This window comes from Macaca mulatta, chromosome 7 (genome assembly GCF_049350105.2).
Source record: "Macaca mulatta isolate MMU2019108-1 chromosome 7, T2T-MMU8v2.0, whole genome shotgun sequence".
In the NCBI taxonomy this organism is placed as follows: domain Eukaryota; kingdom Metazoa; phylum Chordata; class Mammalia; order Primates; family Cercopithecidae; genus Macaca; species Macaca mulatta.
In genome coordinates this window covers 165,214,365-165,230,073 of record NC_133412.1, presented here as the reverse complement: position 1 = coordinate 165,230,073, position 15,709 = coordinate 165,214,365, and the positions used below count along the sequence as shown (strand labels likewise).

General features: G+C 37.1%; 1 protein-coding gene across 2 annotated transcripts in view; it reads left to right on the top strand.

Annotated features, from left to right (window-relative positions):
- TRIP11 (thyroid hormone receptor interactor 11) overlaps positions 1–11,532 on the top strand; it is a 68,452-nt gene extending 56,920 nt beyond the window's left edge. For both annotated transcript variants that reach the window (XM_077941627.1, XM_001092252.5), the window contains exons 17-21: positions 3,290–3,371; positions 4,502–4,616; positions 5,044–5,160; positions 6,943–7,087; positions 9,815–11,532. In XM_077941627.1, coding sequence (XP_077797753.1) covers positions 3,290–3,371; positions 4,502–4,616; positions 5,044–5,160; positions 6,943–7,087; positions 9,815–10,035 — 680 coding nt within the window. In that variant the 3' untranslated portion in view covers positions 10,036–11,532. The remainder of the gene's footprint in view (positions 1–3,289; positions 3,372–4,501; positions 4,617–5,043; positions 5,161–6,942; positions 7,088–9,814) is intronic.
- Positions 11,533–15,709: the final 4,177 nt, after the last annotated feature.

The window sequence follows — 15,709 nt, the reverse complement described above, 5'->3', positions numbered from 1 at the left end:
ATAAAAATCATACCAATCTTAGTAAGTTTTCATCAAGAAAGTATTTTTGATTTGGACTTTTAAACAGTTTGATTTCTTGATCAGTTTTTCATAGAGCAAAGTTAAAATTTTCTACTTTATTTTACTAAAATTTGTATTAGGCTCAGCTCTGCTTTGTGAATTTTACTCTGAAGATGTCTGTCATTTCACTTTCTCTCTCTTTTTATTTTATTTATTTATTTATTTATTTTTAGAGACAGGGTCTTGCTCTGTTGTCTAGGCTGGAGTGCAGTGGCGCAATCTCAGGTCACTGCAATCTCTGCCTCCTGGGCTCAGGCGGTCCTCCCGCCTTGGCCTCCTAAGTAGCTGGAATTACAGGCTCATGCCACCACACCTGGGTAATTTTTGTATTTCTTCTAGAGACAGGGTTTTGCTATGTTGCCCAGGCTGGTCTCAAACTCCTGAGCTCAAGCAGTGTGCTTACCTTGTCCTCACAAAGTGCTGGGATTACAAGCGTGAGCCACTGTGCCCAGCCTGTCTTTTTTTAATATGAGACAGTATAGTGTAGTGTTATATCCTGGTTATGTTCTAAAGTAGTACTGTCCAGTAGGAATATACTGTGAGCCATGTGTAATTTTAAATTTTTTAGTGACCATGTTAAAACAGTAAAAGGCTATAGGTGAAATTAAGTTTGATAATATATTTTATATAGGGACAGGCACAGTGGCTCACACTTGTAATCCCAACATTTTGGAAGGCTATGGCAGGAGAATTACTTGAATGCGGAAGTTTGAGACCAGCCTAGGCAACATCATGAGACCCCATCTCTACAAAAAGTCAGAAATTAGCTGGTTGTGGTGGTGCACACTGGTAATCTCAGCTATTCCTGAGGTTGAGACAGGAGCATGGCTTGACCCCAGGAGTTTGAGGCTGCAGTGAGCTGTAATCATGCCACAGCCTGGGCAACAGAGCGAGACCCTGTCTCAAATATATATACACACACATATATTTTATATATAACCCAATATAACCAAATTATTATATAGACATGTAATCAATATACAAATTATTAATTTTAGAGGAAAGTAGGTAGGAGAAGGGAAATCTCAGAGAAAAGGAAGGTGAGGATTGGGGGTAGGGTAGCTAAGTTTCACCTCTGTTTCTGTGCTATCTTTCTGTAGCCTTGGGGAGGAATGGATGAAGAAGGAGAAGACCATGCCCATCTTTACTGGCTCTTACTTTAGTTTGTGAGTGGGACAGTTAAGTCAAAACAGTAACAAGAGATTGACTTATTTGCTGAGTTCTATTTACATTCAGAATGTAGTACTAGAAAAGGCCCAGATAACACCATGTGCTAGTAGTATACATGTGCACATTAGGAATCTAAAGTGTCTTTTACTGACTCAGACTTTAATAACAGTCCTGTCCACCCCCACGTTTTCGCCCTCTCTCTCCCCTTCTCTCTCTCCCTCTCTCATCCAAGTTTAAATTCCTTACTGGAAAGACAGGAAAGGAAAAGTTTGTAGTAGATTTTCCAAATACAGACCTTGCTTTTATAATATGGTTATGGCAACCATCTCTGTTTTGGTAAAATTGGCCTATTATATGAATGACATTTTGCAAGTTAGATTTCTACAATTTAGGAAAACCACAAGCCATCGTAAACAGTTAAACAAGATATTTTATAATGAATTTAGTACCACAAATCGGAATTTTGGGCATTGTACAGAAGCATTGTACAGAGCAGAATGAAAACATAAAGCATACCTGGCCTCATCTGTAAGGCTCAGAGGAAAATTCTTTAAGAAAGTGAGTTGGAAACAGAGACATGAAAGGTGAATAGGAGTTAATAGGCAGTCCTGATGGAAAAGAGCTTTCCAGGCAGGAAAAAAAGAAAAAAAATGACAAAACATTTGCAGAATTCTTACAGTGGGAATTTAGAGTCTAGAAATATACCATACATTTATGATCAATTGATTTCCAACAAGGGTGCCAGAAGAATAGTTTCTTCACCATATAATGCTGGAACAAGTGGATATCCATGTGCAAAAGAATGAAGTTGGACCCCTACCTCACACCATGCACAAAGATTAACTCAAAATGGAGAGTAGGCCTAAATTTTAGAATTAAAACTATAAAACGCTTAAAACATAGGTGTTGGGTTAGGTATAGTTTCTTAGATATGACGCCAAAAGCACAAGCAACAAAAGAAAAACTACATTGGACTTCATAAAAATGGAAAACTTTTATGCTTCAAAAGATATCAAGAAAGTGAGATGACAACTCACAGAATGGGGAAAAAAATGTTTGTAAGTCATATCTGGTAAAGGAACTTGTATCCAGCTACTACTAGGAAAATACAGCATAATTCAAAGAAAAAGGTTTGTGGCAGAGTCTAGCATTTGGATGTGAATGTTTCTAGACAGAGCTCTCCTCTTCATTTCTTTCAGAACAAAAACTGATAATCTAGCTTAAAATTAGTGAGCATCTCTTTCAGCTCAAACTATTCATTTCTGGCATAACAGCTGTAAACTCCGTGTTTGATGGAGAGTTCCTTAAGTCCAGAAATCCTTGCCCTGTGGCGTGGCTGAATTTAGGAACAGGGTATCTCCTGTTGTAATTCTAGACTTTGCCTTTAATACTGCTTAAATTTCAGCTATTCCAGCAAGATTTTATGGATTTTGCTTCCTTTTAAAAGATTAATTTAAAAATAAAATAGTCCGGGCATCTTTCTAAGCCAGTCGTAAGCTGTAGTATCTTGATTTGTATATTAGAGCCGATTATTACATTTTGCAATTTCCTTACCCCCAGAATGGTTTGTCCTATCTGCTGCATCTTGAGCCATGGTCTTAGTTGTGTTAGATACACTTCTTAGTCAGCTCACCAAAAACAGTCTGGCCAGGAAAATAGAAAAAGGAAAATATTAAATTGTCCTTTCCACTTCCTCCCATTAAATAAGAGTGGCTCTGGAAATGTTTCATGCAAGGAGGCAGTGATGAAAATATCTTCTTTGCTATTAAGTTTTTAAAGAGGATGAAAACCTTTCTTGGTTTTTCAGCATTGTATTACAGAGTTGATTACTTTCTTGGGAGTAAACCATGTGAATTAATGCACTCTGGCTTCTAGAGGATTTCTATATGAGAGCCTGGTTCCCTGGACCAAAGAAGAAATGGAAGTTATTGAATATTCCCAATTAGAATAAGTGTATATATTCAGAGGTTATAATAAAGATCTCATAAATCTCATTATATAGTCATCCAGACTATTTTAATCAGTTAATGGCTATCTTTTTTCACATATTTTACAACAGATGAGCTCCGACAAGAAATGCTGGATGATGTACAAAAGAAATTGATGAACTTAGCAAACAGCTCAGAAGGAAAAGTGGACAAGTATGCTTTTTCCTTTTAATGTTTGTATATTTTGTGGAAATTGCTTTTATGGTTAAAAAAAAAACTTCTAAATATAGATATTTATATGTGATTAAATTTTTCAAAAGCCTTTTTTCCCCTTACTCTGTAGTAAGGAAGGATGCAGCTTTAATGAGAAGTCAGCAGAATCACTTACCTTCTTTTATTTTTAATGTAGATTTTTTTCCAATGCATTTTTTTTTCTTAAAACCATATGGAAGAGCTAAAATATCACCTCAGTAAGAAGTACTTAGAAAATAAAAAATTTACGTTTACCATTCTTTGTTGCTTCTTTTACTGTCCTTAAATGAATGTAATCTTGCTCAAATGTATTAGATCTGAAACCTCGGTATCTATGTAACAGTAGCTCCTTTAATATTTTTAAAATGTATATATTATTAGTAAATTTTTAATAAATTTGGATGGGGAAATATAAGCATAACATTAAACACAACAGTCATCACCATTTAAGTTTCTGCTTCAGGTGAACATTGGCCCAGTCAGGCGCTTGGAATTACTAAGGAGGCACCACCTCAGTCAGTTACTGGGTTGAAGAAAGTGGGTGGCTAGTAAGTGAGGTTTTAAAAGGTATACATCGGCCGGGCGCGGTGGCTCAAGCCTGTAATCCCGGCACTTTGGGAGGCGGAGACGGGTGGATCACGAAGTCAGGAGATCGAGACCATCCTGGCTAACATGGTGCACGGTGAAACCCCGTCTCTACTATAAAATACAAAAAAAAAAAAAAAAAAAAACTAGCCGGGTGAGGTGGCGGGCGCCTGTAGTCCCAGCTACTCAGGAGGCTGAGGCTGGAGAATGGCGTAAACCCGGGAGGCGGAGCTTGTAGTGAGCTGAGATCTGGCCACTGCACCCCAGCTTGGGCGACAGAGCGAGAAAAAAAAAATACATTTTGGGATGTTTGAAATATTCTTTTTTATTTTATTTTGTTTGAAATATTAGACTTGTCAAGATTTTTTAAAGACACTTTAAAATATTTTGTTTAGACTTTAATAAGTAAATACTTAATTGTTTAATATAATTAAATATTTCTATGTTTAGTGTTTGCGTGCACTTAATGTTGAGTTCACTTGAGCTGTTTCTGCCTTTATTTTCAGAGTCCTAATGAGAAACCTCTTCATTGGTCATTTCCACACACCGAAAAATCAGCGTCATGAAGTGTTACGGTTGATGGGGAGCATCCTGGGCGTCAGAAGGGAGGAGATGGAGCAGGTGACTGGATGATGAAAGCCATCTGAACACATTCATAACCCAGATAGTGGCTTTGTAGACAATTACTTCCTTTTACTCTATGTAACTTTTACTGAGTGTAATTTTCCCAGTGTGGAAATGGAATTACTTCATACAACATTGAAGAGGCTGATTTGTTCAATATGTATGATAATAGTTTAAATGTTTTGTAACTTACAAACCACTTCTCATATCAGGTTGCTGAAATGTTGAAATATCCCCAAACTTTCATTTGCGATGGTGCTTGGGATGGCATTTTATTGTATTTGTAGCCTCTATCAGTAGGAAACGTTTACTAGGACTTGAACTTGAAGAGCATGCTTTACAACTATCAGAAATTATGTAAAACTGGTCCTTGTTTTTTTTTCTTGTACTGATAATATTTGTCTGTTTTAAAATAATCTTTCAGTTGTTTCATGATGATCAGGGCGGTGTTACCAGGTGGATGACTGGGTGGCTTGGAGGAGGATCAAAAAGTGTTCCCAACACACCTTTGAGACCAAATCAGCAATCTGTGCTTAATAGTGTAAGAACCAATTTTATTCTTGCTTAAGGTGAATAGTGAAATGACTATATATTACATTCACTTGCAAAGAATCAGATTTCTTTTTTAAATTATTTTATACAACCCTTTTATTTTGAAGTTGCAGAAACTGAGTTCCAGAGAGGTGATTAAGCTTAAGGATAACAAGCCAGTTTTCATAATTTATTGCATATAGGTTTTATTTTAACTTTATATGGTGCTTTTATTTTTCAAAATATTAACTTTTCCTTTGTACTTGATCATGCTGCCATAGGCAGTCTTGCTACTAAATTATGATAGCAAGATAGAGGATTTATTTTATTTGTGTATATATGTTCCAAATCATTGAGCCAGTAAATACTTACTGAGTACCTGCTATGAACTAGACTGTTCTAAGCATTGAGGATGCAGCTGCAAACTGGATAGACAAGGCGCCTGCCCTCATAAAACTTAGATTCTCAAAGGAGGAGGCAGTTAATAAACATGAAAACACAGTGCCTGGTATGTTGTAGGCTCTAGATGAATATTAATTGAGTTGAGTAGCATTATGAGTTAGAATGTGGAGTTTCTTTCTCTTAGTTTTTTGTTACTGTTTTTGTTTTTGTTTTTCTGAGACAGAGTGAGTCTTGCTCTGTCGCCCATGCTGGAGTGCAGTGGCACGATCTCAGCTCACTGCAGCCTCGGCCTCTTGGGTTCAAGCAATTCTCCTGCTTCAGTCTCCCGAGTAGCTGGGATTACAAGTGCCCACCAGCAAGCACGCCCAGCTAATTTTTGTATTTTTAATGGAGACTGGGTTTCACCATGTTGGCTAGGCTGGTCTTGAACTCCTGACCTAGTGATCCGCCCTCCTCGGCCTCCCAAAGTGCTGGCGTTACAGGTGTGAGCCACCACACCCGACCTCTCTTACTTTTTTAATAAAGAGCACATGAAGGATAGGTGACTTACCCAGAGCTGGTTAAAGATAAAACCCATTTTACTTGACTGGCATAAAATTTAATTTAAAGGAAAGGTCTACACTACATTATTTTAATCTGATAATGTTATTGGTGATCTTTTGCTGTTATATTCATTGGTTGGACCTAACTAGAAAATTATGTCTAATGTGTGTTTTCCTTTCATTTAATTTTTTATGTTTGTGTTAATAGTTATTAAAATGATCAGATTCATTAAGTGCTATTCATTGATGGCAAGAAAAATAAGTATTATCAGTTGGCTAATTCTGACCATGAGGTGCTAGAAGTGAGTGTTACCATCAAAGACTATTGATTAAATTGTTAAATTTTTGTAATGATGATCGTCTATCTAAAGTGCTAGTATTTTAGGCTGGGTGTGGTGCCTCACGCCTGTAATCCCAGCACTTTGGGAAGCCAAAGTGTGCGGATCACAAAGTCAGGAGTTTGAGACCAGCCTGACCAATATGATGAAACCCCATCTCTGCTAAAAATACAAAAATTAGCTGGGCGTGGTGGCACGCACCTGTAATCCCAGCTACTCAGGAGGCTGAGGCAGGAGAATCACTTGAACCTGGGAAGCGGAGCTTGCAGTGAGCCGAGATAGCACCATTGCACTCCAGCCTGGGTGACAGAGCGAGACTCCGTCTCAAAAAAAATAAAAATTAAAAAAATGCTAGTATTTTCAATTGTTCACAAAGCTGATTTGTTAAAAAATTATTCAAATGGCATGATTAGTTTTTAATATTTAATTAGAAAAGCTGGTACATGTCCTTAGTTGTAGTGAATATAACGTAATTATCTAGCCTAATATAACCAAAATATTTTTTCTTAGTCTTTTTCAGAACTTTTTGTTAAATTTCTAGAAACAGAATCTCATCCATCCATTCCACCACCAAAGCTTTCTGTTCATGATATGAAACCTCTGGATTCACCAGGAAGAAGAAAACGAGATACAAATGCACCAGAAAGTTTTAAAGGTAAAACTAGAGATTTAATTTTTCTATAATTTAAAAATTGAATGTTTAATGTATGATTATGTTTCACAGTGATATTAACTAAATGTTTAGTGTTTTTGAAACTGTGTAATGAGGACTTCCAGAATTCCAATAAGGCATCAGACTTTTGCTTCATATATTCTTGTAGCAATCTGATATTTAATTGACTTAGATTAATTTAAATGGTAAGAAATATCCTCCCTTTCTATATCCGAATAATAATTCTCTGTCTGCCTAACCAGCTTTGAATTATTCCTCTGGAAGTAATGGGGAACTGGTTACATCTTTCTTGGCCACCTGCTTTCCTTTCTCACTAATGGTGTTTCTTGCTAATCCAAGTTAGATGTGTGTATATAGTTTGAGAAGGGTTTTTCTCCTTTGAAAATTTAAGTGCTACACTCAGTAACCAAACATAGGCATGTTAATGTATATAAGCGCAGTTTAACAAACTGACTGAGACTCCAAGAATGTAGAAATCACTCTTTTATGTTGAAAGATCTTCCTAGAGCGGATGGTTGGTGGTTGTTAACATGTGTACATATTTTTCTGTCCCACTAAATTGTAAGGGTTTTATTTATGTTCATGTCATGTATACTGGCATGCAGGAAAATTTGTCAAATTGAAATTGAATTATAATCTGTTGGACAATAAACAAATTCTTTATTGAAAGAGCTATTTTCTGAAATCTTCATATTTTAATATAGACTAACGTGTTTACTAATTGGACTGTAAAGGTATATGTTATATACTCATTTATATCACACATCAGTGCTTAAATTTGGATAAAATAATAAAGAATTTATATTCTGAAATTTTTAAAACTTCTGTCATTTAGATAAATATTTCTATTTTTCTGGACTTGTATAGGATGGGAAAGTAGTAAAATTTATCAGCCCTTTAGATAGTAGTTTTGACTGCTAAGTTTAGTGAAAAGTCATAACTTTATATAAGAGATGTAGACTATACTGAAAACAGTTTTTCTTGTTACACTAGGTGGTAGCATCTTGAAATAGATTCCCAAATTCGTTATGGCAGGCTCTTTCCCCCCTATCTTCCCTTCCTCCTTTCCCCTTCTTTTCCCACCCTTCCTTCCCCTTTTCTTCCCTTCTTCTTTCTTATCCCTCTCTCTCCCTCCCTTCCCTCCCTTTTCTTCCCTCTTTTCTCTCCCTTTTCTTCCTCTTTCCTACCTTTCCCCTTTATTTTATTAAGTCCATGCCCAGCTTGATTTGCATTGATAGGATACAAAAGCTAGTGATGGTTTGGGTTGATATAGGCATTGCATGAACAAAGCAAGCTTAATCTTTAATCCTGAATTTGGAAGTATGTCAGAGCTCACTAGGTAACACCGGAAGCTTGCCCAGAGTTTGGAAAGTTGTCATTCACAGGAAAGTACAGCTTGGGAACCCTAAGAGTGCTCAATGATAAGCAGATTTGATGAATTTGTCTTAGTGCTTTCTTTGCTTTAGGAGGTCTTTTTATTTGAGTTTCCCATTACTGAAGTGGGTACCTTCAGAGGATTGCTTGTCTCTTACCATTGAAGCTGTTAGTGGTGTTGGGTATTAAAGCAGAATCTGTCCACTAAAACATTAGGAATTTACCTATTCCAATAAAAAGGAATTGTATTAGCCCAACGTCACAGAAAAATAATCTAATCAAGATTGTTTTCAAACTTTTGACCGCCTAAAACATGATCAGGTAAGGTATGTATATATTGTTTTTTCTTCTGAACTGTTATTGTAATATGGGTTTGTTTTTCTTTATTATAATTATTTGGGGAAAATATAACTCCTCAAATCCTTCATTATTCAGGTGGGTAAGTAAAGAGTTTGCCTTGCAACATAGATGACACCATTTAAAAAGCTGTTATTATGGTAAATGAAGTTCATCAGTTACATAACTGGTATTTAAGTATAAAACAGGAGTTTTAATGTGTTTAATAAAGTATTAGATAAGCATACAAATACTATTCTCCTGCCTTTTCTTTCCCTATTCATTCCTCGTATTCCTTATCTTCTTTCATCCTCCTGTCATGTATAGCATTGGTTTTTTATCAGAAAATGTTTTGAAATACCAAGAGTGAACATTAGTCAGATTTTAGCCATACAGATTAGTATTTGTGTTTAGGAATTGAGGCCTATTTGTGCTTTCATTTTTTTTTTTTAATTTTAATGTTTTGTTTTTGAGATGGAGCTTTGCTCTTGTTGCCCAGGCTGGAGTGCAATGGTGCAATCTCCAGTCACTGCAACCTCTGCCTCCTAGGTTCAAGCGATTCTCCAGCCTCAGCCTCCCAAGTAGCTGGGATTACAGGCACCCGCCACCACACCCAGCTAATTTTTTATTTTGTATTTTTAGTAGAGATGGTGTTTCAGTATGTTGGCCAGGCTGGTCTCAAACTCCTGACCTCAGGTGATCTGCCCACCTCAGCCTCCCAAAGTGCTGGGATTACAGGCGTGAGCCACCGCGCCTGGCTATGTTTTCATTTTGAATTAAGAACAGTCCAAAAAGATGTGCTGAATATCAGTGTTATTACTGTCAAGGAAGAAATTTTAAGTTGATAAGTGATACATTGATTATTTTTATTTATCTGTTAATCAATTTAACAATATTACATAGATAACTTTCTTCATGCTATTACTTATATTCAGAGAGTTATTTCATTTTGACTTCTTTGTGCAAGATAGGAGACTAAATCCATATTTTATTCTTTAGATACAGCGGAATCCAGGTCTGGTAGAAGAACAGATGTAAATCCGTTTTTGGCTCCTCGCTCGGCAGCTGTGCCTCTTATTAACCCAGCTGGACTTGGACCTGGTGGGCCCGGGCATCTTCTTCTCAAACCCATCTCAGATGTTTTGCCCACATTTACACCTTTGCCAGCGTTGCCTGACAGCAGCGCTGGGGTTGTGCTGAAAGACCTTTTAAAGCAATAGATGATTCTCAGCCAGAGACAATCTAGCACTTTAAAGAAACCATGAACACTATATGTATGTACTTTATCACAAAGTGGCCTTTGGGAAAAAGTCATGTATTTGTTCGCAGTTATGCGTTCTCTGAATTTAATAAAAATATTCCTAATGCTTTTAGAAACTGCAGGTGTCAGGAGCAAGTGTTTGCTATATAATCTGCTTTATTCCTTCTGATTTGACCTAATTTAAGCTAGGAACATTTAATTTATCTTTTACCTTAATTTACAAAAATACAGACAGACAAAAGTACTAGTTACCTGTATGGCAGCTTTTTATTTCCTTCTATGATTTCCAAGCTCATTTAAGCTAGAGATTGTGGTTTATCAAGAGAGTTGTTTTTTTGTTTTTGTTTTAATGAAGGATAAAAAAATACTAGTATTGGCTTCTCTGCATAGTGCCGAAAGTTGATTTGAAGCATATATTGATCATCTTTGGAGGACTTTGTGGAGACAGGCCAACAAGATTGTTGCTGGAAGGTGATAGGTACCCTGAGGTGAAGTATGTATTTGGTCCTGTGCAATATTATCATGTGTGTAGATTCTTTTTTTGTTTGTTTTAAGTAGAGATGGGGTCTCACTATGTCGCCAGGCTGCCCTCAAACTCCTGGGCTCGAGTGATCCTCCCACCTCGGCCTCTCAAAGTGCTGGGATTACAGGCATGAGCCACCGCACCTGGCCCTGTGTGTAGATTCACACAGAAGACTTCCATTACAAGCATCCCCCATGTTGCCCTCTCATAATCATTGCCACCTCTCTCCCTGGCCCTTCCTCCTTAATCCCTGACAACCACCAACTGTTCTCCATCTCAGTCATTTTGTTATTTTGAGAATGTTATATAAATTGAATCAATATATAACCTCTTAAGACTGGCTTTTTTTCACTCAGCATAATCACCTTGAGATCCATCCAAGGTTTTGGATGTACCACTAGTTTGTTCCTTTTTATTGTTGAGCATATAGTGCAGGTATATCACTTAGTTTTAGCAGCTAAGCTATCTATTTAAAGATACCATCTTAAAACTAAATGTTTCTTTACACAAATTCATACAACTTTCATATAAGCATTAAACCATACAGCTGCATCTACATAAGTATAATTAGCAATATCACTGAGCATGCCACTTCCTGCCTCCGTCCACAGTGTTGACATACGAGGTACAGCAATCCGAGAGTCAACTGTTCTCATCACGGTGGCCACTGAGGGCAGTGAAATCACTTTGATAGCACCAGTACCCAGATGTTTGAAACTTAAAGTATTTCTTTAATTTTTCATAAACCCATTATTTAAAAAAATCCCAACTTGGAACTTAACTGTATCTGGATGTTCATATTTTTATTAGTTGTTGAAGTTGTACATTTAAAAAGACATTTCTTGCAAATTTTGTAAATTTCTATATGCTTTTAAAATAGAAACATTTGTATAACAAGGAAGGATGAAAATAAAACAAATTCAAATATGTGAATAGTCCTGGCTGAGGTCAGAACTGGATTTGGTTATTTGCAGGTTTTACTGTGATTAACTGTACTTTCTAATGTATTTGGAAGACAAGAAGTCTTAATTCCATGTTGATGGGTGAAACTTGTTTTTCTGAAAAATGAAGTAACTGAGAATGCTGCTTCAGAATGTCTTGTATCTCCTTAGATCACTAATTTATATTGCCATTCTTTATTTACTATACTTTAAAGGAAGTTGTCATACAAGTTCTATATTAGAACTGTCAAACTGCCTCTTCTTGGTTTTTGCCTATTATTATTTCTCTGTGAGTTATTACTCCTTGGTTTTTATATGCTCCTAACAAAGATACTTTCACTGACTATCCTACATTATTTGCTGCTTGCCACTGAAATTTCATTTCAGTGTGGAGAAATGAAATACTACTTTCTAAGTTAAAAAAAAAGACACATGGTCCTTTATTTTTAAGAAATAGAATATGTAAAAAAAGTTCTCTTTTAATTTGAAAAAGAGATGCATGGTTGGTATTTAAGTACTATGTCATCATATTTGAAATGCCTTTTGTGATATTTTTGAGTATTTCCTTCTCTGACCAAAACAAGTTGTCCCCCTCTCATCCCAGAGTTCAATGTAAGTTTAAAAGCTGTTGTGGGTGGATTGCATAGCTAAACATCACAGAGCATGATATTAAATGGCTGCTATTTAAATAAGTATGTGACCTTGTCCTAAAGCTATAATACTGGCCGGGCATGATGGCTCACGCCTGTAATCCCAGAACTTTGGGAGGCTGAGGCGAGTGGATCACCTGAGGTCAGGAGTTCAAGACCAGCCTGGCCAACATGTTGAAAACCCCATCTCTACTAAAAATACAAAAATTAGCTGGGCATGGTGGCAGGCGCCTGTAATCGCAGCTACTCTGGAGGCTGAGGCAGGAGAATCGCTTGACCCTGGGAAGTGGAGGTTGCAGTGAGCAACCACTCCACTGTACTCCAGCCTGAGCGACAGAGCGAGACTCCGTCTCAAAAAAAAAAAAGCTGTAGTACCTAATGTTTTCATTGTGCCATTGAAACTATAGCTGACTGGTATGTATACTAAGTGTTCGTTGATCTAAACCAGATATAAGTCATCGAGTTTTCTGAAACTTAGTTGTGTCAGGGATGAACCACCTGCTCACTGAACCATCTTAGTAACCAGACAGTGATGAAGCATATAATTCTAATGTTGGCACAGGACATTGCTAACAGTGCGTTTAACTGCAATATTTTAACTACAGTAATTTTTCTGTTTATTTCTCTATTCACTCAGTAGAATTTGTGGTTGAATTCCACCTTCGCTGCCATAGTTTTTTTTTTTACCACATTCCTAATGGTTTTCAACCTCTATACTGTAGTAGAAAATTCATCCAACTACTGAATTTAGTTTTAGCATAATACTGGATCAAATTGTTTGAATTTTCATTCCTGTCATTTTTGCTTTTTAAAAAATGAAACAAAACTAAACAACAAAACCGTAGGAAAAAAGGAATGGCTTCTTTCCAACTAGCCAATTAAAACGTCCTAAAGCCTTAGGTTTCTTTTAACATCTTAATGGTTAATTGAAAAGGGTACAGAAACTATCAAAATACTTATCCAATCAATGGGGGGAAGAGCTGTGTCTTCAGGGACAGGAGAGTGATGAGAATTTTTTAGGATACGCTATTATGCGTCACACTTAAAAGCATTTGAACCTGATTTTTAAAGAATGAAGTTTTCCACATATCGAAGTATTTAAAACATCTTCCATCCACAAAAATTTATCTTTAAGTTTTGTAAATATCAAGTAAGTATAGATGATATTTATTTTATATATTCCTATGGAAAAAAATGCTGCTTTAATGTTCTGACATTTGTGATTATTTGCCAGTCTTTACTTTTTAATTTATTAAAAAGTTAAATACTTATTAAGGTTTCTCTATGTAAAACAATTTAAATTGTCTTTTGATTTTTAGGGAAATATCTAAATGTGGGAAATTTCCAACACAACCTTAATATTAGGTTGTGTTATTTATAGAGCTAAAGTTAATGCATTTTTGAATTTCTCAGGAGCACTGCAAGGCAAAAAAAATACTCCAAATAAAAATGATATATGTAAGTTGGCAATGTCTTCATTCACAATAAAAAAATGTTTAGCAAACAGCTGCTGACTTTTTCTTTAGAAATGACTTACACATGTTGTTTGTAGCAGGAGTTGATGAACTACTGAAGCTAATGTCTTTATTCACCGGATGTCTGCTATTAGGATACTGTTTGAGCCTTGGAAATTTTAAGCATGAACAATTTATAAGATGCTTGAGATTATGTATGAAAACAGGATTTGAAAATCCTGTTTTCATACATAATCTCAAGCATAACCTCGTCTCAACAAAAATACAAAAATTAGCCAGGCATGGTGGCACATGCCTGTAATCCCAGCTACTCAGGAGGCTGAGGTAGAAGAATTGCTTGAACCTGGGAGGTGGGGGTTGCATTGAGCCGAAGTCACGCCATTGCACTCCAACCTGGGTGATAGAGTCACGCCATTGCACTCCAACCTGGGTGATAGAGTCACGCCATTGCACTCCAACCTGGGTGATAGAGCGAGACTCTGTCTCAAAAAAAAGATTAAAAGAGGATGTGAGAGGTTTTAACCAGCCTTTTTTTTTCCTTCAGAGGGTATTGTACATCATTGGCCTCTGGTCCTTTTGCAAGATAATCAGTATGTCTTCATTTTTTCTTAGCTGTGGATCTTGAGTGCTGCTAAGTGGTTCATATGATGGCAATACTGGAAGGATCGTGGCTTTTAAAGTAGACAGCATGATTGGAGTACTGATTTTGACCCTTTCTGTGTGACCTGTCAGAATTAACCTTGACTGTGGGTCTTATTTTTCTCATCTCTGAAATGAGCCAGCACCTACCTAGTAAACCCCATGGGGTTAGATTCAAATGACACATTCATTCACAATGTTTATTAAACGAATAAATGTGCCACTTGTGGAAATGCCTTCTAAAGTCCAAAATTCTATACAGATTTTCAAAGTTTATCACTGTCGAAGGGTAGATAAGAATGTCAGGGAGTTACTGAAGCCAGGAGTTCTTTCCGAAAGGTGAGGAGAGGTCAATGCATGAAGTGCCTGCTGCTGTGAGGGCTGGAGAGGGGTTTTAAGAATCCTGTGCGGACTCGAGGACCAGAGGGTGGTTGTTGCCTTTGACTAGAGCCGTGTAGATGGAATGGTAGGAACAAAGCCTCATTGTTGAGTGGGCGGGGAGCAAGTGGAGATAGTGTTTGTAAGCAACTCTGCTGAGAAACCAGATTGCAGAAGGGGAAGAGGGCATGAGTAGGAGAGGAAAGTGGGGGCGGTAGGAGAGTTGTTAGAAGCTGAGAGACTCGAGCTTATGGTAAATGCTTATGGTGAGGACACGATTAGATGGAGAGGCTGAAGAGAGTATAGAGCGAAGAGTTCCTGAGAAAGGGAAACAGGACCGGAGAACAGTTTTGAAGGGATTGGCCTTAGATGGGAAGGACCCCTTTATCGGGGCTGGCACTATGGAAGAGACGGGAGATGTAGATGCGGGTGGATTTGGGTGGGGGAAGTTGCGGGAATTTTTCTCTGCAGTTGAAAGGAAGCTTATCTGCTAAAAACAAGGGGAGTAGGGCTTGGGGCTTGAGAAATTCACAGGTGGGAGAGACAGACACATGTCCAGATTACTAAAGAAGTACGAGAAACACTCGGGGGGCTCATGCCAAGCACTAGGGGCCCTGAGTTGGGCCTGGAAGACTGATGGGAGGAGGGGGAGTGGTTATTCAGCACGTCTTGAAAGAAACATTTGAGCACTTAGGAAGGAAGCAAGCTAGGAAATGAAATGTCAGATAAAAGCCTAATGGTTCTTGCCCTAACCAATTGAATACAAAATGTCACTAATCAAAAACTTGTTTTCCTGCCTTTGGGACTTAGGTCATGTGAATAATGATATAGCTGAGGGTTTTATAGCATGTTATTGTCATAATTTAGTACATCCAGTAAATTAATAATCCACTATAATTATAACAATATTTGTCTTGAAGATAAAAAAAATTCAAAAATGTTACTGAGAGAAAAATGTTTAAAAAATGGATCACTTAGGGCAAATATTTGAACCTTTAGCTGGTTTTTGTCTTAGCTCCTAAAATGG